The 21,312-nt window shown below is 39.9% G+C and overlaps 1 protein-coding gene across 3 annotated transcripts in view; it reads left to right on the top strand.

Moving 5' to 3' along the window:
* The window catches only part of LOC122539943 (glucocorticoid-induced transcript 1 protein-like), a 64,497-nt gene that overhangs the window by 32,476 nt on the left and 10,709 nt on the right, over positions 1–21,312 (top strand). For 2 of the 3 annotated variants that reach the window (XM_043675144.1, XM_043675143.1), the window contains exons 3-5: positions 8,700–8,789; positions 15,669–15,785; positions 16,313–16,456. In XM_043675144.1, coding sequence (XP_043531079.1) covers positions 8,700–8,789; positions 15,669–15,785; positions 16,313–16,456 — 351 coding nt within the window. The remainder of the gene's footprint in view (positions 1–8,699; positions 8,790–15,668; positions 15,786–16,312; positions 16,457–21,312) is intronic. The other variant, XM_043675146.1, reaches the window with a different exon arrangement.

Below are 21,312 nucleotides of genomic sequence, written 5' to 3'. Positions count from 1 at the left end.
TACTTTAAAATAGAAGAAATCGAGTTTCAGATGAGCTGCACGGTCAATAAATGTATTATGCATTATCAGGGTGTGTTAAGAAGTGGCTGTTAAATGGCCTACTTTATTTAACCAGTGTTGATTTTTATAAATGTAGGTAAGCTCACATGTTGCCCACTTCCTTTAACTTTGGGCCTTTTTTGTGGTTCGTGTACATTGTGCTCTTGCAGGCAATTCTGGAACACAAACAAGAAAAACCTTGTATTGTGGTAACTTTCAAAGCACAAAATGCAAAGGATTTCTGCTGGGTTTATTGGCAAAAATGACTTATTAACTGCATCAGTGCATTTTTGGTTGCATGTTTTGAATGAGAGTAAGATAGCAACATTTTCCAAATTCTTCCAAATGGGGTAATTGAGAGTGATGTAACCAGAGATTTGAGATGTGGAGGTGGTAGGTAAAAAGAAATTTGTTACTTTTTGAAGATATGCTAGGTTTATTTTAGCTCAAAAAATCTGCAGGTGGATCACTAGTTTTCACGTTGCTGAAAGATGCTGTTTCTGAACTATTAAAGACTGCAAGAGACATTGGTAGCCTGAAGGTAGCTTAGCAGCTGACTGTTTTTGCATGTTTTCTTGTTGTGATTTGCTTCAGTAGCTAGAGTACGATGTTTTCAACTTGAAATGGACTTCTACTATGTCCCTGCAGTGCTTCACTCAGTGCAATGTTTGCTTGTTTCTGTTACTCGGCTAAACGTCTCCTCAACTACGAGAAAGTGAGCACTGCAGAAGCTGGAGATCAGAGTCAAAAGGTGTGCTGGAAAAGCACAGCCGGTCAGGCAGCATTCGAAGAGCATGAGAGTTGATGTTTCAAGCATGAGCTCTTCATCAGGAATGTGGAGGAGCCCAAGGGGGCTGAGAGATGAATGGAAGGGAGGTGGCGCTGAGGGAAGGTAGCTGGGAATGCAATAAGTAGATAGAGGTGGGGGTGTGATGGTAATAAGTTGGAGCAGATAGGTGGGAAAGAACCCTGACAGGTAGGACACTTCAAGAGGGCGGTGCCAAGTGGGAGGGGAGGCGAGGAAACTGGTGAAATCGACATTGGTGCTGAGTGGTTGGAGGGTCCCAAGGCAGCAGATGAGGCTTTTTTCCTCCAGGAGTCGGGTGGCTAGAATCTGGCAGTGGAGGTGGCTCAGGACTTGGATGTCCTTGGTGGAGTGGGAGGGGAAGTTGAAGTGTTTGGCCACAGGACGGTGATTTAGTGCATGTCCCAGAGATGTGGAACGTTTCAGAACAAGTTGGTGTCCTGTCTACCCAATGCACCTCCACACACATCATTTACTGTGTCTGTTCCCAATGTGGTCTCCTCTACATTGGGGACTCAGGATGCCAACTTGTGGAATGTTTCAGAGAACATTTCCCCCACCACCACCACCATTCCTGATGATGAGTTTGAGCTTGAAACATAGACTCTCCTGCTCTTTGCTGCCTGACAGGTTGTGCTTTTCCAGCACTATACCTTTTGACTGAATGTCTCATCATGCTTCCTCAAAGCAAAATTCAACAGCATTTTAGAAATCATCGGAGCATTGACATGTTCTTCTGATGAGATGTGCCCATCAGGTAAATGTACAGAAGCACAGGTTAGACTTCAGGGTCATTTAAAGGCTTGTACTTTATTAATGGAACGTTGCATTCCATCTCTGAACCACCATAGGGCTCATATCTTCAAGGTAACTGTTGCCAGGTGCAATGTTCTCAAAGTTGTTTCAAATTTGTGCAAACATTTACTATGTTCTCTGCCCTAGAAAAGTTAAATCAATCAGGAAGTAGCTTTCAGCTAGTTTACTTAAGCTGACATTCAAATATCCTATGCACTCCTGACAAATTAGCTTCAGTACCTGTCCAGTGTTTTTTGCAACTGAATATTTTTAATGCAAACGTGAGAATGTAAAATGAATCCTGGAGTGTTTTTTTTTCTCCTTAAGAAGACTGCACATTGGGTATTGATGTTTCCAAATCAGAGAATTGTGACAAAGGCTAATAATTTCACTTCCCTAAAAATATAAGTAATTCCAGCACAATTCTAGAGCAATAGCATTCACCAGTTCAGAAGTGCATAGGCTGTGGCTAGACAGGAAGAGTTCCATCAATTTTTTTTTATGTAAAGGAAATCCTCGAACACAACTGTTGGTATACCTACACCAAATGGACTTCAGCTCATGAAGGTAGCTTCACCATTGCCTCACCAAAGGAGTTGGTGGGGTGAGCAACAAATATCAGCTTTTCTGGTGATTTAATGTTCAACAGAAGTCTGCAAAGAAAAATATGAAGTGGTAGAGGTTGGTATAATTAAAACACTGAAGATGTTTTGGACAGGTACATGGATAGGAAAGGTTTAGAGGGATATGGGCCAAATGGGAAACTGGTCGGCAAGGACGATCTGGACCGAAGGGTCTTGTTCTGTGCTGTATGAATCTGACTGAAGATTGTGTACAAGAGAGATTTTCAAATTATACAAGAACTGAAGTGATGATTATTGAGTAGGATTGAACAGGTTAAATTTCCTTCTCCAGAAGGAAGATTGAAAAGTAACCTGATAAAGGTTATGAAAGGATTTGATTAGAGTAAATTTAAATGCATGTGATACCAGGTGAGGGTTATAAATGTCAATAAATCCAGTAAGGAATTTAAGAGAAAATTCCTTTTTGCTCAAAATGACCAAAGGATCTGTGTTGTAGAGCTCTATGAATCTATAAGGAATATATGGAGTGAATAACAGAGCCATTTAAGGTGAAGCTGGGAATAGGATATATTGATGGGTTCAGTGAAGGCTGGGAGGAAGTGTAAGAGTAGACTGATCTGTCTTCACACTGAAAATGTACTATTTTGTCAAACTGATTGCAGATGGGAAATAAGTTGGTCTTGATATTCCTTCTCCGGGCATTTAAGGATAGACTCTGGGGTTGCCCATGGATGGGCTATCCGTTTTGTGGGAGGGAATTTTGCTGATGGCAGATTTTTTTTTCCAATTAGGAAACCTGGGAAATCACTTACCTTTGAGTGCTTTCACAAGGCTTTGTACTGCAGCTAACTGGCCGACTGCTAAAAATTATGAAATCTGAAGGACCTGTTACAAACTGGCAACTAGAAGTGGTCTAACCTCACTGCTTTTGTTTCAGTCCAGCTTTTGAAAAGGGGTGTTTATGTTAAGTGATATGCATACTTTTATTATTTTGCTTGGATTGCAACGTTGAATTGACCTTCCAAACATGCAGTCATATTGTCAGTTTCCCACAATAGGCTCTCTTTGGGTCGTATGTTGTCGAGTGTTTTTTTTTTGTGGCTTCAGGTTGAACTACATTTTGCTGTGTGCTACATCTCTGTCCCTTTTGACCTTGATCACTAGATGCTTGTTTTCCCTTTTACTGGATCTGTTTGGATTTTCTGGTGCTATGTTTTAGACCAGAAGTACAAAAAACAAACCTTTTCCATTAGCTGAGTATTCCTCTTCAGAGATTTGTGTGTCATGCTTCATTCTCCTTATTGAAAACATGATTTCTATGTAAAAATCAATGTGGATAAGTGTGAGATACTGAACATGTGGACACAATATGGTGTACGGGTAGCATTCAAGAGTTTGTAGGAGCAGAGAGTCATGGATATATATTTGCAAGTCATTAATAGTGGCAGGCAACAGCATGTTCCAAACATGGTGTTTCAGGCTTCATAAGTTGGGGTAAGGAGTACAGTACCAGAGCTATCCGGTTATGATTAACTTAATAGATATTGGTTAGAATTCAGCTCGCATACTTTGTACAGTTCTGGACACAGTGTTGGGAATGCATTGTAGAGGTGGGTTTGAGAATTATTCTAGGAACCATGATAGATCAGTAATGAGACATAACTTCAAGTTGGGTCTGTTTTTCCTTGGAGAATATTAAACAGTAGATTTGATGGGCTTCAAAATCCGAGTGGGTGTGGTGGAATTGTGTCTACTCTTAAACTGTGCCTTCTCGTTTGCAATTTATTTGCACAAAATCAGCCCACGCAAGATGAGGAAAAACTTTATCAGTGAGCAATTCGGATATGGGTGAATCTTCCTGCAGTTTTGAGAAGGGCTTTGTTTCTATTTAAATACACATTCAATGTGTAGGGTTATGGGGGGCAGGGCATAATGGGGCATGTCAGCTCTTTCTACTGTGCTGAGATTTTTACCCTGATTGCTGGATTGTTTTAGACAGAAAGCTAAATAGCTTTTGTACTTCTGTTATACTATTAATTTTGATGGTATAAGTCATTTAATGAGTGCTTGACCTTCCTCATGATAAGGGTGAGATTTATTTGTAATTCTGGACCTAGACCAGACAAAATGATAGACGCTGAAGGCACAGTGAGACCGAGACAGATTTGGTAAAGGACAAGAAAAAAGCAATTAACACGAGGGCGCAATCCCTGCTGCCACTGAAGTTGCCTGAGTCTGGACACTTAGTAAAAGATTTGTGAAAATGTACCTTTTCAATTAACATGATTTTGGCAAGTTTTGCAATCCAATAATGAAAGCAAGGGAATGCAAATGGAAATGCTGGTTGCATTGCTGGTTATCTTTAATTGTATAGATTCTTGCTGATGGGAAAGTAGCAAATGTAATTCCACTATTTGAGAGGGTGAGATGGTACAAAATTATACAACTATTAGTTGATGTTGTACATAACTGTTAATCATTAGAATTTAAATTGGTATGGGTTTATATATTTGACATACCTATTTTGGGAGCTTTGAGGATATTACTTGTAGCAGAGATGAAAGAGAATCGGTGGTGGATCTCAAGGCTTTTAATGTTGTGCACAGGAGGTTAATAATGTTAGATGGTTTGTCCTATGTCCCTCTTAAACACCTATTCATGTACCCATTCAGATCCTTTTTAAATGCTGTAATTGTACCAGCCTCCCACTTCCTCTGGCAGCTCATTCCATACATGCACCACCTTGTGCATGGAAAAAGATGTCCCTTGGATCCCTTTTAAACATTTCCTCTCTCCTTGAACTAGCTGTCTAGTTTTGGACTTCTCCCACCCTAGGGAGAAGATCTTGGCTATTCATCCAATCCATGTCCCATGATTTTATAAACCTCTAAGGTCATCCCTCAGCCTCCAATTCTCCAGAGGAGAAAAAAGCCCCATCTTTGCCTCCCTTTGGAATAGGGGATCTTTTGTGTACTAAACAAATGTGATTACCATTGCACTGTGGAAGTGCAGTGCAACACAAGGCACGTTTGTGGGCTGTGTACTATTGTGGATTGATAATTGAGTAACCAGCAGAAAATAGTAGGGATAATGAGAGACTTCTCAGAATGGTGGTTCTTACCAGTAATGTGCTTCAAGGAGAAGTGGGGTCACAGCTGTCTGCAATCTATGTAAATGATTTAATATCAGGGACCATAAAGTCATAGATGTACAGCACGGAAGCAATCTTCGGATCATCTCATCTGATCCAACTGGATATCCTGTACAAATCTAGTCCCATTTTCCAGCATTTGGACCATATCTCTCTGAAACCTTCCTAGTCATATACCCATATAAAAGTTCCAAACCAATGCAACATCTTATAAAGCAGTAATTACTACTCCTGGAATTCAAGTAAATCAGCTCCAACATTGAAAATATCTCAGAGGTGCAGCTCTTACAGCCCCAATTTTTCCCATCCTCCATTTTGGATTATCCAAAATCCAATTATAATAATTCCAAACTTAATACTTGACTCCACATTTTCACTAGTTTTCTTCAAGCAGCTAAGTGAATGAAAGTAGCAGATAGAAGCTAAGCATTCTCTTGTCAAATAAAACAGACCGCGTTTGTTAAATGGTGATTGTGGAAAATATTTATCTCCTTGAACTAGCTGTCTAGTTTTGGACTTCTCCCATCCTAGGGAGAAGATCTTGGCTATTCATCCAATCCATGTCCCTCATGATTTTATAAACCTGTTTTATTTGACAAGGACAAGGTACCCTTTGAACTTGTTCAATTCACTGGAAGTTAGCATGCAGGTGCAGCAAGCTTTTGGTCTGTTATCTAAATGTATTTTCCATGGCATGCAACAGGTTCACCATAATAATCCCTCATATGGTGGGATTGACTTGACACACTGGGTATGTAGTCTAGCATTTAAATAAAAAGGATGATTGCATTGAAACTTCAAAAATTCTTGCAGGGTGGACAAGTCTAGAAGCACTAGATATAATCTTGGTATAGAGGGGAAAGTCATTTAGGACTGAGATGAGAGAGGACCATAGCTTCTAAGGTCATTGAATGTTTAGAATTCTGTACCTCAGGGCTGTGGAAGCTCCAGGTATGGAGAATGTTCAAGCCAGAAGTAATCAATTTTTTGGATATGAATGACTACCAGGAATATGGGAATAGCATGAGGAAAGTGGCATTTACTTAGATGAACAGCCGTGATCTAATTGAATTGAATGGGTTCAGTTGGCAGAATGGTTACTCTAGCTCCTGTGATCCTGTTGTTTTTTTTACAGAAGATGATGTGAGTAAACTGCAGGGATGGATAGGCTTACAAAAAACAATTCTGCTCTAAAGTATCATTGATTTACACTTCAACAGAATTAGGTACAGATGTTAGCATGAGTTCACATGTGGGCAAAATGCTGCAGGACTTCTATAATCTACATCCTGGATCAGTGGTGCTGGAAGAGCACAGCAATTCAGGCAGCATCAGAGGACAGGCAAAATCGACGTTTCGGGCAAAAGCCCTTCATCAGGAATCATATAATCTACAGCCTAGCAAAGTTAAAATGTGCATTTAACAAAATGTTAATATTAAGCCTTTTTGGAAAATTTTGGTAAATGTTAATTTAAGCAGCCTTTTGAGAGCCAAATGCTTGCCAAATCTGAAGTGAGTGTTTGTTTGCATTTCATTTGAGACTGCCATGTGGAAATAATGTCTGACAGAATAAACAGTAATTACTCAGCCAGCTATTTCAACCACTGGCCCATCATAACTTAATGCAGATTAGCTGCTTGCTAACTTGTTTTCTAAACTGGATAGCAATTCTTGCTTGTCTTTAGTTTCAAAGTACTAATACTTATAATTCTTCATGTTGTTGCTCTTTTGAACCTAGACTAAAAATAGCTCCGTACATTTCCAAAGGTTGAGGAACATGTCAAATCATCTCCATTTTTGGTTAGGTTTAAATTCCTCGAAGACAGGCCAATATTGCAGTTTGTTGAATCTTGAGTATGTGCTGATGAGCACAAAATGCATTTCAGTTAATACAGTTCCAATTTGGCGTTAGTTTTCTAGGTTAATAAGGAAGGTGATCTAATGTACATCTAGCTAGAATGCCATCCTGACCCTGGTTTCAGATAAGAGGAAATGTTTACCAGGTTTCTTTCAGCAGGTGTGTTTTCAAATGTACAACATGAGAGAGGAGACTGCAATGTAAAGTAAATCAAAAGCTGTTGAGCAACTGGACTTCATATTGTAATTCTCTCCCTTTCTAATATTCTCCCCATTGCCCAAACTGTGCAGTGGTTATGATAGAATTAAGGGAACGTTTCTGAAAACTTGAACACATTTGTCTTGCATTCGTTGCATTGCATTAATGTGCACAAATTTATTTATGCAGTATTTACAATCTTGTTTTTCATACTCCTTGCATAGTAGTTTTAATGGAATTTAGTGTTACTACATTTCTTGTAAGTATTTGAAGTTTTAGTTTTCCAGCATGGATTAAAATGCATTAATCTTTACATAGATGCAGTGGAGCCAAATTGTCCAGCTGGTTCAATGCAGAAAAGCTACATATAATGGCAGAGATTATGGTGGTTGTTACTGGAAATCATTGCAATTTTGAAATTCAAGACATGCCAGTCTCAGAATGAGCTTTGCATGAATAGTACGAGCCAATCCCTAGCAAGTTATCTTCAGGGTTAAAGTTTGCAAAAATGCAATAAAGTTGCACCTCTAACTTTGTTAGCTTAAATTTGGCGAAAGCATATTTTCTATATGCCTGGAAAATTTGTTGCTGTGTTCTTGTCTGCATAGTCAATTTCTCCAGACTGTTCGGTCAAATGCCAAAATCACCTACTGCTGTAGAGTACAAGAAATTGGCAATTCTTGTACTAAATAATTTACCCAATTCATTGGATTTTGATTACACTTTATTAGGGATTTATACTTTAAATCAAGAGGCAAACTATAATTCCTTGGACATTGTATCTAATCCCATGCTTAATGTAGAATTAGAAACTTCTTTATATGCCAGAAGAGCTCCAACCTATTTTTTAAAGGAGATTTTTTTTTCAGTTCCCTGTATATTATTGTAAGTCTGTGTATTTTTAGGGAGCAACTTGTTTAATCGGATGTGGAACATCGGGTTGAGAGGAGTTGAATCCTTTTTTGTATTCCTGTTCTCAAGTTGTAAATGGCCAATTTAGTCAAGGAATAGTTGAGTTGGCATCATTTGTTTTCACAACTTGTGTATTGTTGCAGAACATAATGAGAATATTTTCTGTTCAAATAGAAACATTAAGAATTATAATAGCTTTTGCTCTTTAATATCCAGTGATAAAAATGTGCTGATAATTGAGACCAGACCAAAATTGATTTTGTTCTTTTGTATTTAATAACTAAACGCATGCTATTTAAAACAGAACAAATAACAAGCAGTGTTTTTCAACCAAAGGGTTTCTTTTTGTATTTTCAGACTCCGAGCACCTGGCATGAGATAGGCCTGAAGAGGAAAAACTCTCATAAGCGTTCTGCATCATGGGGCAGTGCAGATCAGCTGAAAGAGGTGAGACTGAAATCCATGTTGCCACAGCTGTGAGGCCTTTTGCACTCTGGTTTAATGCACATGCTGTAGTGTTGGGTTTGGTCAACATACACTCATAATTAGAAATGGCTGACAAGAATAGTCATGGAAAGGTTGTCATTACATTGAGGAACTTGAGAAGCAGGAATTGTTCTGCTTTGAGAAAAGGCTGTTCAACAATAACTTGGATGTTTATTACATTAAAACAATTAGCCCTTCACAGGAGTATGTTAAAGCAATGTACAATTGCTCCATTGTACTCAAAGCAGTTGTTTTGACCAAGAGGTTGATCAGATAACCTAATGTATGTTAATGTAGCTTGGTATCAGTGTTCTGCTTCTATAAAGCATTTGGAAGCATTTCATTGTCAAATATGCTACATAATTAAGTAGGCACCCAGCCACATAAGGTGTGATGACCAAAAGCTTTATCAGAAAGGCATGGTGGCTCAATGGTTAGCACTGCTGCCTCTCAGTGCCAGAGACCAGAGTTCGAATCCAGCAGAGCTTTGAATGAGCTTAATTTTATGGAGGGTCGAATGCAAAACTGATCAGCTCAAGGCAGGTGGGCATCAGTTTTGGATATAACATGCTTTGGGAGGAAGAATGGATGTTTTGTAGAATGGTAAGGGAGTCGGGGGAGGTTGTGGGGTGAAAAGGCAGCTGCAAGAGGATTTTGGCGAAGGGATTACCTGAAGGTATGCAAAGTCAGGAGAAGGGTCCTGAACACCAATGCAAAACATGTTTAATTCTCTGGAATGAGCACTTTCAGTTAAGTATAAATCTGAGATTGTGATAAGAGATCCAGTAAATTGGGTTGCAACTGTTTCAATGAAAATGTTCCAGTTTTGTGCATGTGCAGTGGCATTTCATTTGTTGTAATCTCTCAATCTATGGGAGTTGTGCTTCGGGTGATGGCTTTTCCTGTATAGAAATGTCAGTTATTTTCAGAAAATATTTTGAACTCGCTTTTACCAAATTAAGTTTTTAGGTATCAAGGATGTTTGTGTTGTGGCTTCAAGCTTAATGAGAAGTTGACAGTTGTGGGTTTGAATTTGAACTGGCTCCTGCCAATACAAATAAAGATGGATTGTTACTTTGTGCTCCCTAAAATCTCAGAACCCTCAAAAGGCTTTGACTCCTGATTTGGAACATGAATGGTCTTCTGATTTGCCAACAAAAACTGCAAATGGCTGGAGCGGCATAATGTACTTTTTCTTTGCTGTGAATTAGAAATAGCAAGTCGAAGCTTGCTCCCTTCAAAGTTAACTTAACAATGTTGTCTTGATGATCAGTGGGTAAAGTGTTTAAACTGCAGTTAATCTTTGAATGCTCAGATACACAATTGCATTTATTATCTTCAGCTTGCACATGCTGTAGTGTTAGGTTTGGTCAACATACACTCATAATTGGAAATGGCTGACAAAAATAGTCATGAAAGGTTGTCATTACATTGAGGAACTTGAGAAGCAGGAATTGTTCTGCTTTGAGAGGATTGAGGGATTAATCCACTAGAGTGCTTACTGGCCTTTTTTAAAGGCTGCAATGGTTCCACTGCATTGTGATCTATTAATATATCGGCCCCAATACAACTTGATTTTTGTTGAGCTTTTGGAGCACTTGTTTTTCTTGTGACCTTGAGTAACCAAAGGCTTGTTGGTTGACTAGAATTGCCATACTGCTGGGTCTAGTATGACCAATTTTCCTGCCCTCTGCTTTTGCTTTATTCTGCAATTGGTGACTTGACTTTTAGTCCATGGATTTTAAAAAAAAGTCCTCTTGTGCTTAGTACAGTGCAGCAATGTATTCATGCACTGCTGCGTGGAGCTGATCATCATCATTTAAATCATCTTAACAAGTCTGTTCACACTACAAATCTCTCAAACATTCAAGTAGTTTAGTTCAGTAGTATAGCATTTGTTTTACAGGTCTAATGTAGACTAATGTTCTTAAAACATGTAACAATGCAGCCAAATTCTTTTATGGGCAACTTTTGGCTTGTTCTAATTGATAATTATTATGTTGTGACCTCCTGCAATTAGGACTGCGGTTTGCTCTGACTGATTCATATGCTTACATACAGTATAAATGAGGATAAAATGCCCATTGCGCTTGTGTGCCCCCCCGCCCAAAAAAAATAAATCTGGCGCTTCAAATATTTGCCACATTATGTTGGTTTTTTGTTTTTAAAGAAATATTCTTCTGAACAGTGTCTGGCAACTCAGGAACGTGAAGCATCCTCACTTGTTCTGAAAGCAAGCTCTACTCAGTGATTGCACTTATTAGCATTTCATTAGTGACTTACATTTTGATATATTTCGGTCATAGTTATGCAGCACAGAATAGGTCCTTTGTTCCAACCAGTCCATGCTGACCATAACCCCAAACTAAACTGGTTCCACCTGCCTGCGCTTGACCCTTATCTCTCCAAAGATATCTTATTCAACTTAACTAAATGTCTTTTAAGTGTTTGTAGCTGGACCTGTGTTCACCAATTCCTCTGGATGTTCATTCCACAGTGCTTAAAAGACAAAGCTCCTTGTTATATTTTTAATTTTTCCCCTCACCTTAAAAATATGCCCCCACCCTAGAGAAAAACCACTTGCCATTTACCTTGTCTATATCCCTCCTGATTTTTATAAACCTCCATACGGTCACCTCTCAACCTCCTATGCTCCAGTGAAAAAAGTCCCAGCCTATCCACCACCACCTTGCAACTCCAACTTTCCATTCCTGGTAATATCCGGGTAAATCTCTTCTGAACCCTCTCCAGTTTACTAATAACCTCCTTGTAAGAGGGGATCAGAACTGGACACATTACTCCAGAAGAGGCCTCACCAATGTCCTGTGCAACGTGAGCATTACGTCCCAACTTCTATATTCAAAGGTCTAAGCAGTGAATGTAAACGTGCTAAATGGTGCTTAGCCACCCTATCTATGTGATGCAAACTTCAAAGAATTAGTTACGTGAACCTCTAGATCTCTGTTCTACAACACTCCCCAAGGCCCCACTTTTAATAGTGTTTTACCAAAATGCAATACCTCATCTACCAAATTAAACTCCATCTGCCACCCTTCAGCCCAGTGACCCAGTTGATCAAGATCTCTTTGTAATTTTAGATAACCTTCATCACTATGTACTGTACCACCAATCTTGGTGTCATCCACAAACTTATTATCCGTGCTTTCTATATTCTCATCTAATTCATTTATATAAATGACAAACAAGTAGGTCGAGCACAAATCCCTTTGAAACATTACTAGTAACAGATCTCCAGTTCAGTAAGCAACCCTCCACTGCCACCCTCCATCGTCTCCTGTTAAGCCAATTTTGTATCCAATTGGCAAGCTCACCCTGAATCCGATGTAATATAACTTTACTAGTTAGTCCACCACATGGAACCTTGTCAAAGGCTTTACTGAAGTCCCAGTCAGCTGTCTGCTGCTGTGCTCTCATCAGTTTTCTTGGTGACTTCATGTTACTATATGCAAACAAGGTATTACACAAAAGCAAGTTTTTTTTTATTTGTGGTTATATAGACTTCTGGCAAGTGAACTCGACACTACTTTGGGGTAAATGAGAGATGTAACCACACATACCTTGTATCCGTGCCTGGATATGGTGGAGGCTTGGGCCGAGATGCATCTGTTGCCAGGTTGTTTTGTGATATAATAGGGTGATAGTACACCTGGTTTTCTGTAAGGAAATATGGTTTTCAGAAAGCATATAGAAAATTAACTCTTGGATGACTACTTACAAATGTTTTTTTTGTGAAAATTCAAAAAATTCCTAAAACTGCCCTTTAGCAGTCAGCTGGAGAATGCCAATCCTCTTCACATTGGGGGAGGCGATGGCCCAGTGATATTATTGCTGAACTGTTAATCCAGACAGGCAAAAGTGAGGACTGGAGATGCTGGAGGTAAGAGTAGAGATAAGAGTCCAGATTAGTGGTGCTGGAAAAGCGCAGCAGGTCAGGCAGCATCTGAGGAGTAGGAAAATTGGGCAAAGTTCCATCAGGAATGAGGCAGGGAGCCTCCAGGGTGGAGAGATAAATGGGGAGGGGTGGGGCTGGGGCGAAGGTAGCTAAGAGTACAATAGGTGGGGTGAAGGTGATAGGTCGGAGAGGAGGGTGGAGTGGATAGATGGGAAGGAAGATTGGCAGGTAGGACCGGTCATGAGAATGGTGCTGAGCTGGCAGGTTGGAAATGGGGTAAGGTGGGGAGAGGGGAAATGAGGAAACTGGTGAAGTCCACATTGATGCTCTGGGGTTGAAGTGTGCTGAGGTGGAAGATGAGATGTTCTTCCTCCAGGCATCGGGTGGTGAGGGAGTGTGGTGGAGGCAGCCCAGGACCTGCATGTCCACGGCAGAGTGAGAGGGGGAGTTGAAATGTTTGGCCACAGGGCGGTATGGTTGATTGGTGCAGGGATCCTGGAGATGTTCTTTAAAGCGCTCTGCGAGAAAGCGTCCAGTCTCCCCAATGTAAACAGACCACATCGGGAACAACGGATACAATAAATTATATTTGTGGATGTGCAGTGAAACTTTGGATGTGGAAGGCTCCTTTGGGGCCTTTTTCAAACTGTGCTGCTTTGTAGTCTGAGTCCATGTGGGATCAGTTGGTTGCAGAGGCAAGCACTGAGGAAGTCGATGTGGCTGTGGTAGCGAGACTGTTTCAGGACATGTTGAAGAGCTTCAGAGCAGAGAAGATTACCTGGGGGTTGCAGTGAGAGAGAGACAGACTCTGAGATCCTTGTAGAGAGAGGAGGAGGAGAACAACTTCTTCAAGGTATGATTTGGAGTGAGCTAGTGTGCTTCCAATTAAACGTGTTGGACTATAACATGGTGTTGTGATTTTTAACTTTCTTCAAGGTAAGGGACTTGGGTTCAAATCCAACCATTGTGGATGGTGGAATTTGAGTTCTGTTTAAAACTGCAATTGAGAGTCTCATGTTCATGACTTGATGGAAAAACTCATCTGGTTCATTAATGTCCTTTAGGGAAGGAAACTGTCATCCTTACCTAGTCTGGCCTACATGTGACTGCAGACTCAGCAATGTGGACTAAATGTTCTTATGAAATTCAGAGCTGTGCATCTTTTCAGGCAAGAAATTGCAATCAATCTTGATGCTGTTTGCAAGGAGCACCAGGAAAATATGCAATAATCTTTACAGTTGGACCATGTACTTGGCTGTATAGAAGTTAAGATGTGCCATGTTTGTTGACTTGTAGTATTTTCCTTTTGAGCAAGTCATTTCAATCCCTTCCTTTCTTAAATTTATTTTGGGATGTGAGCTTTGCTGACAATTGTTCATCATCTCTAATTGCTCTTAAGTTCTGGTAAGTCACTTTCAGAGTCTTGAAAATTTTACAGACTGACGTGATGGCCTACCTATGGGAGTGTTTCACTGTTGAGATCTCCCTTCAGCTGAGATGTCAAGTTAGGACTTGATTGACCCTTCAGGTCAATATCAACAACATCTTACTTGAGTAAGAGAATTGAGGGTGTCATGAGCGTCATTTTATTCATGGTCAACATATTGGTATCATCAGGCTGCTTATCTTGTCATTTGTGGGACTATTGCAATGCTTTCCAAAATCTTTTCCACCATGACCCTGTTCTTGAGCTTTGAGGTCATAATTTTCAGTGAGATTTGAGGGACTGGGAGGGTGGAGATGGACAGGTTGGCTGGCTGAGAGAGGGGATGTTTGTTTGAGTAGGAACATAACTGTTGTAATGTGGTCAGAGGTCCATGATGTCCACTGGTATCTTAGAGCCAGACCCCCTAACTTTTAGCCTGTGACCCACTTAGAGTTTCGATCTCCAATTTAGGAAGCTGTTGGCTGCCTGACTTCCCTCCGATTCACCAATAACTACTCTTTAAAACAATTCATTGTTGACTCTGAATGTTCTCAGATTATGTCAGGTGCTACATAAATGCGATTTGCATGGTTGCTTTTTTTATCTATTGCAACTCTATTTCTAGCTTTAAACAAACAATAAAATGTTGTGATTATTTTATTGATTATTCAGTTTGCAGAGCACACAAAACATTGTTAACCACTAGGTAGGACCCAGTTCAAGCTTAGACCTGCCTGTTGATTATCACTTACTTTTTTTTTGGAAACATGAGAAAATAGTGATTACCTAAACGAGTTAAAAGGCTCATTTTAAAAAAAAATACATTGCAAGCTAAATTACTGCAACTACATGCCAGCACGTATCTTTGCTTTCCACTTTCAAAATTAATTGTTAACTTGGCCAGTATCTCTGCTTGATTCAACTTGGGTACAAAGATTTCAATTAAGTTCTATTTATGGAGTCTTTAATTTGAATTTCATTCACTTTCTTTAAAATGAAATTCCTGTTGGAATTATTTTGCTATTCGTGGTTTATAACCCAGTTTTCAAAGCTTGAATATAAAGTCTTTATTTGTTATGTAAACTGAATGCAATTGCTTTTCATCTTTAAAATGCCAGGCTCTGTAAATTAAGAGCATTGCCGAAGCATAATTAACTTCAATTAAGACTTGCTAGCTTCAGCTTATCTCTTCTCCCTGTAAATTTGGCTTTTTATTTTAAAATTTATTCCCAGCATATTTCAGAATATAGATGTTGCATAATTTAAGACAATCCTACAGCTCCTTGCTCCTTTATGCTAAATTCCAAGCCTAGGGTGCCTCAACTCTTTCTAGTTTTTCTCCTAAATGCAGGCTTTGAAAGTTGCTCTGATGCTTAACAAAAATATTGAAATACTACTTACATTGGAAGTTAAATTACCTTAAAATATTATTCCTGCAGGAAAGGGAAAAGTAAAAACATTTGAAGTAATGTAACTTGTTTGCTTTCTGCTATCTCCCCAGATTGCAAAGCTCAGACAGCAACTTCAACGCACTAAACTAAGCAAGAAGCATGGTAAGGATAAAGAGAGGCAGTCACCTCTGCATGGCGATCATGCTGCTTTGGGTGTAGTACAGCAGGTAAGAGGCTGTGATGCAAGTTGTCCTTGTTCAGCCTGTTTCAAACGACGGTTAAGTTTTTAATTAATAATATTACTACTTAATACTCAACTTGTACCCTGTTAGTTATTGCATGAATTTTGAACTTGGCCTCAGTGTTTCCATGTCCTGAATTTGACTCTTCAGTACAGTTCATATTGATCGATAGAAACTTAAAGGGAGTGCTTAAATAATTGAAGCACCTGTATTGTTTGAAAGTGAACAGGTATCAGTCATGTCTTCTGTAAACCTCATACAATCTCATATGACATTTCAGTATTAAATGTAAGTTTGATACTTTAAACTTAAATAAAATTAGCCCATTTAAGGGATATTTAGATCCCAACCACTTGCAATTTTCTGTCCCTGCTTCTGTGATCTGTTCATATAGCCTTTTCTGCTCCTACACAAGTTGTGTTTTACCTTCACACTGTCATTTGGAAATATGAACTTTTCATTCAATTGTGCATACTTTTTTTTTCTCAAATTGATTTATTTGGCTTTGAAAGGGAACTTCCAAGTTTGTACCAATTCTGCCAGCAAATCTTGCCATCACAAAGTTAATTCCACGACTTAGAAACAGTTTGGAGGCAATAAATCAAGAAATTGAAGGAATGTTTATCAAAGAACCCGGGGATAAAGAGTTACTGAAGGTAGGTAGTTTTGTTAGGATGCTGATTTTAATTACTTAAATGTTTTATTTGAGTATTGTTTACAGGCTTGATGAATGCACCTATTCCTAACTGCAGAGCTTTCCTGTTTAAATGTGTGCTTCAAATTCAAATAACTTGCATGAGAATTTTTTTCCCTTTAACTGTCTGTACTGTAGTACACTAATAAGTTATTTGATCCGTGTTCTTGATTTAATTGCAGGTGTTGGCAAGAGTTGCGATGTAGTAGGCCAAGGTATATTGGAATTGGCTTAATGCTCTCAGCTAGGTTTTTTAAAAAAAGTCATTATTGCTCTCATGTAGTAGGTAAGGCAGATGAACTTAGGGCTTGGATTAGTACCTGGGAGTTTGATGTCATTGCTATTACTGAGACTTGGTTGAGGGAAGGGCAACTAAATATCCCAGGATATAGATGCTTCAGGCGGGGTAGAGGGAGGTAAAAGGAGTGGAGGTGTTGCATTACTGGTCAAAGGAGGGCACGATGAAAGACTCTAGCAGTGAGGCAATATGGGCAGAGCTGAGAAATAGGAAGGGTGCAGTAACAATGTTGGGATTGTACCACAGGCCTCCCAACAGCAAACGTGCAAATCGGTGGAGAGATCATAGATGTAGGAGCAACAGAGTGCTGGTGATAGGAGATTTTAATTTTCCAACATTGACTGGGATTCACTTAGTGTTAGAGGTCAGAATGGAGCAGAATTTGTAAAAGGCATCCAGGAGGGTTTTCTAGAACAATATGTAAGCAGTCCAACTCGGGAAGGGGCCACACTGGACATGGTTTTAGGAAGTGAGCCTGGCCAGGTGGTTGAAGTTTCGGTGGGGAATTACTTTGGGAATAGTGATCACAATTTTGAGTTTTAGAATATTCATGGACAAAGACGAGAGTGATGCTAAAGGAAGTGCTAAATTGGCAATTATACTAAAATTTGGTAGGAACTGGGGAATGTAGATTGGGAGCAGCTGTTTGAAGGGCAATCCCACATTTGATATATGGCAGGCTTTTAAAGAGATGTGGATTAGAGTTCAGGAGGGCTGTTCCTGTGAAAATGAGGGAGAGAAATAGCAAGATTAGGGAACTATAGTCATTAGACAGGGAATGTAGGACCAATCTGAAATGATAAATGAAGAGGGTTAAAAGGGATCATGAGATCCTCAACAAGCAGGGTTAAGGAAAACCCCAAAGCCTTTTATTCGTAAGTAATGAGCAAGGGGGGAACGGGGGAGAGGGTTGACCCACTCAAGGACAAAGGAAAGATTTGAGTGGAGTCAGAAAATGGGTGAGATTCCTAATGAGTACTTTGCGTCGGTATTCAGAGGAGAGGATCACGGCAGATGTTGAGGTTACGGGTAGATCTTTAATTACTCGGTCAAGTTAGCAAAAGGAGGGAGGAAGTGTAAAAAGGCATTAAGATGGACAAGTTCCCAGGTTCAGATGGGATCTATTCCAGGTTACTGAGGGAAGCAGGAGAGGAAATAGCTAGGGCTTTAACAGATATCCTTGCAGCATCCTTGAAAACAGGGGAGGTCCCAGAGGACTGGAGAATTGCTGATGTTTTCCCCTTGTTTAAGAAGGGTAGCAGGGATAATCCAGGTAATTACAGACCTGTGAGCCAGTGGTAGGGAAGCTACTGGAGAAGATACTAAGGGATAGGATATATATCCATTTGGAAGAAATTAGGCTTATCAGTGATAGGTTGCATGGTTTTGTGCAGGGAAGGTCATGTCTTACAAACCTAATAGAATTCTTTGAAGAGGTGACAAAGTTGATTGAGGGAAGGGGTGTGATGTCCTATACATGGACTTCAGTAAGGCATTTGATAAGGTTCCCCATGGGTAGGCTGATGGATAATGTGAAATCGCATGGGGTCCACGTGTATGAGTTAGATTGGTAGAGAACTCGTTGGGCAACAGGAGACTGTAGTAGTGGAAGGGAATTTCTCAAAATGGAGACCTGTGACCAGTGGTGTCCCACAGGGGTTTGCTGGGACCGCTGTTTTTTGTGATATACACATGATTTGGAGGAAGGTGTAGGTTGCCTCATTAGCAAGTTTGCAGATGACACTAAGATTGGTGGAGTAGCAGATAGTGAAGGGGACTGTCAGAATACAGCAGACTACACCTGGATTGGAGAATTGGACAGAGAAATGGCAGATAGAGTTCAATCTGGAAAAATGCGATATGATGCAATTTGGAAGATACAATTCAAGAGTAAACTATACAATAAATTGACAAGTCCTGGGGAAAATTTGTGCCGAGTGATCTGGGTGTTCAGGTCCATTGTTCCCTGGTTGAAGGGCAGGTCAGTCGAATGGTCAAGAAGGCATATGGCATGCTTTCCTTCGTCAGACAGGGTATTTAGCACAAGAATTGGCAAGTCATGCTACAGTTGTATAAGACTTTGGTTCGGAATCCTGCGTACAGTTCTGGTCGCCACATTACCAAAATGATGTGGATGGTTTGGAGACGGTGCAAAGGGGGTTTACCAGGATGTTGCCTGGTACGGAGGGTGCTAGCTATGAGGAAAGGTTGAGTAGATTAGGATTATTTTCATTGGAAAGGAGGAGGTTGAGGGGGGGAGGGACCTGATTTGAGGCGTACAAATCATGAGGTGTAGGCAGGTGGATAGCAAGAAACGTTTTCCAAGAGTGGAGGACTCCATTACTAGGGGTCTTGAGTTCAAAGTGTGGGGAAACATTCGTCAACAGAGGGTGGTGGGTGCCTGGAGTGTGTTGCCAGTAGAGGTGGGAACGATAGCGTCATTTCATATGTATCTAGACAGATACATGAATGGCCAGGGGACATAGGGATACAGATCCTTAGAAAATAGGTGGCAGATTTAGATAGAGGATATTGATCAGCACAGGCTTGGGTGGCCAAAGGGCCTGTTCCTGTGCTAAGATTTTTATTGTTTGGAAATGGCATTTACAAAGAAATATGTGCTGACCTATTTTCTGATCAGCTGCAGTGTTACTGTAGTTGACCAGCCTGGCACTTACATTTACTTAAAGTTGTACAAGAAAGCTTAAGAATAATCTTTTAGGGTTGCAATTACACAGGTAAAAGTTGGGTGTGCCTTTTGGGGATGTTTGTTCCTCTAATACTACCACCACCACCAATTTTTTTTGTTAATTTTTTTTTTTGTTTCGTATAGTGCCTTGAGCAGGATGTCAGATAAAATCATTTTTTGTTTTGCTGGAAGTGCCCATGTGCAGATGACTATGGATAGAACTTCTTTTCAGCAGAACTGTCCACAGATTGAATCGCCTGCCAGTACCCAGTGTCCAGGTTCCCCTAAATGTTAAGTGTGAAAGAAAATCAATTTTATTTAATTAATCAAGGAGTTCTAAGTTGAGGGTTTCCATTCCACCTCAAACTGGGTGCATATTCTGAAATGAAGCTTGAGTATATTTTGGGAATATTGCGGTGTTGGTGTTGTCATTCCATTAATTTTGTTAAATTTGAGTTCCTGTCAGCTTTTGCAGTTGGATTTTAATATGGCACTGATGAAGTGCCATTCATTCATTTGAGTCACTATGTCCACACCTCTCTGGCTGTCGGCATGTCTTGAGTTAGAACTATTCTCTGAAAGCCTGAGCAGATAATCTCGGCCCGCACTTGATTGTATTGTTTTTTTAGGTGCTGCTTTTGGATGGGAAGTCAACTAAACTGGTACATTCTCACTGTATTCTGATCAGTACTGAGCCTCAACTGTGCCACAAAAACAGGGATTTCTTTCCATTGTGAAATTCAAAATTCCCATAATAAGTGACCCCAATTCAGTTTTTCATTTTATCAGTTTTAAATATTTGCGTAGTTATTCTTTAAACATAATCCATTAGGTTGGAGAATAGCCCATTATAATAGTTTGATCTTATCCAACAAGTGCTTTCCTGCAAAGTAGTATTGCATATAATTAATTTGCATACTGCACTTATTTTTCTCTCCAATCTGAGATGGAAATAAGATAAATGGTTCATTAATTTCTGGTTAAATCCCAGATAATTTCTGGATTAGGGTAAGAATATAGACTACAGCATCTGGCATCCCTAAGCAATGGAGAAAGTGAGGACAACACATGCTGGAGATCAGACTTGAAAGGTGTGGCATTGGAAAAGCACAAGTCAGGCAGTATCTGAGGAGCAGGAGAATTTATGTTTCGGGCATAAACTGTTCACCAGGAATTGGGGCTTATGCCCAAAATGTTGATTTGCCTGCTTGGACGCTGCATGACCTGCTGCGCTCTTCCAGTGCCAGACTTTTCAATCCTTGAGCAACGCTAGATCAGGTATATCGTGTATTAGGTCTCTCTGAAAAAGATAGTATTTCCAAAAATGTAGCATTGTCTCATTAGAGAATTGCAAGTCATGTTGTGGTGAGTACTGAATGTGGGAATAACTGAATTTTCAAATTTGTATGTGTGCTACAACCAAATTGAGCATATGGTTTAAATCTTGATGTAGAGGTGATTCTGCTATAACTTTTGTTAATGTGAATTCACTACAACACAATTGACAAATTAGGGACACGTTTCTAAAGCCTGTGTTTGCTGTAATGTAGTTACATCGCCAACAGTTTAGGCGCTGATTCTAAAGTGTTTTTTTATATAACACTGATTGCACAAGAGCACAACCATGTTAGAACAGAAGCCGTAGCGTCATAGAGATGTACAGCATGGAAACAGACCCTTCTGTGTTTGCTGTAATGTAGTTACATCGCCAACAGTTTAGGCGCTGATTCTAAAGTGTTTTTTTATATAACACTGATTGCACAAGAGCACAACCATGTTAGAACAGAAGCCGTAGCGTCATAGAGATGTACAGCATGGAAACAGACCCTTC

This window comes from Chiloscyllium plagiosum, chromosome 33 (assembly GCF_004010195.1).
Source record: "Chiloscyllium plagiosum isolate BGI_BamShark_2017 chromosome 33, ASM401019v2, whole genome shotgun sequence".
In the NCBI taxonomy this organism is placed as follows: Eukaryota; Metazoa; Chordata; class Chondrichthyes; order Orectolobiformes; family Hemiscylliidae; genus Chiloscyllium; species Chiloscyllium plagiosum.
Note: the sequence above shows the minus strand (reverse complement) of the source record. Positions and strands in the feature narration are given on the sequence as shown.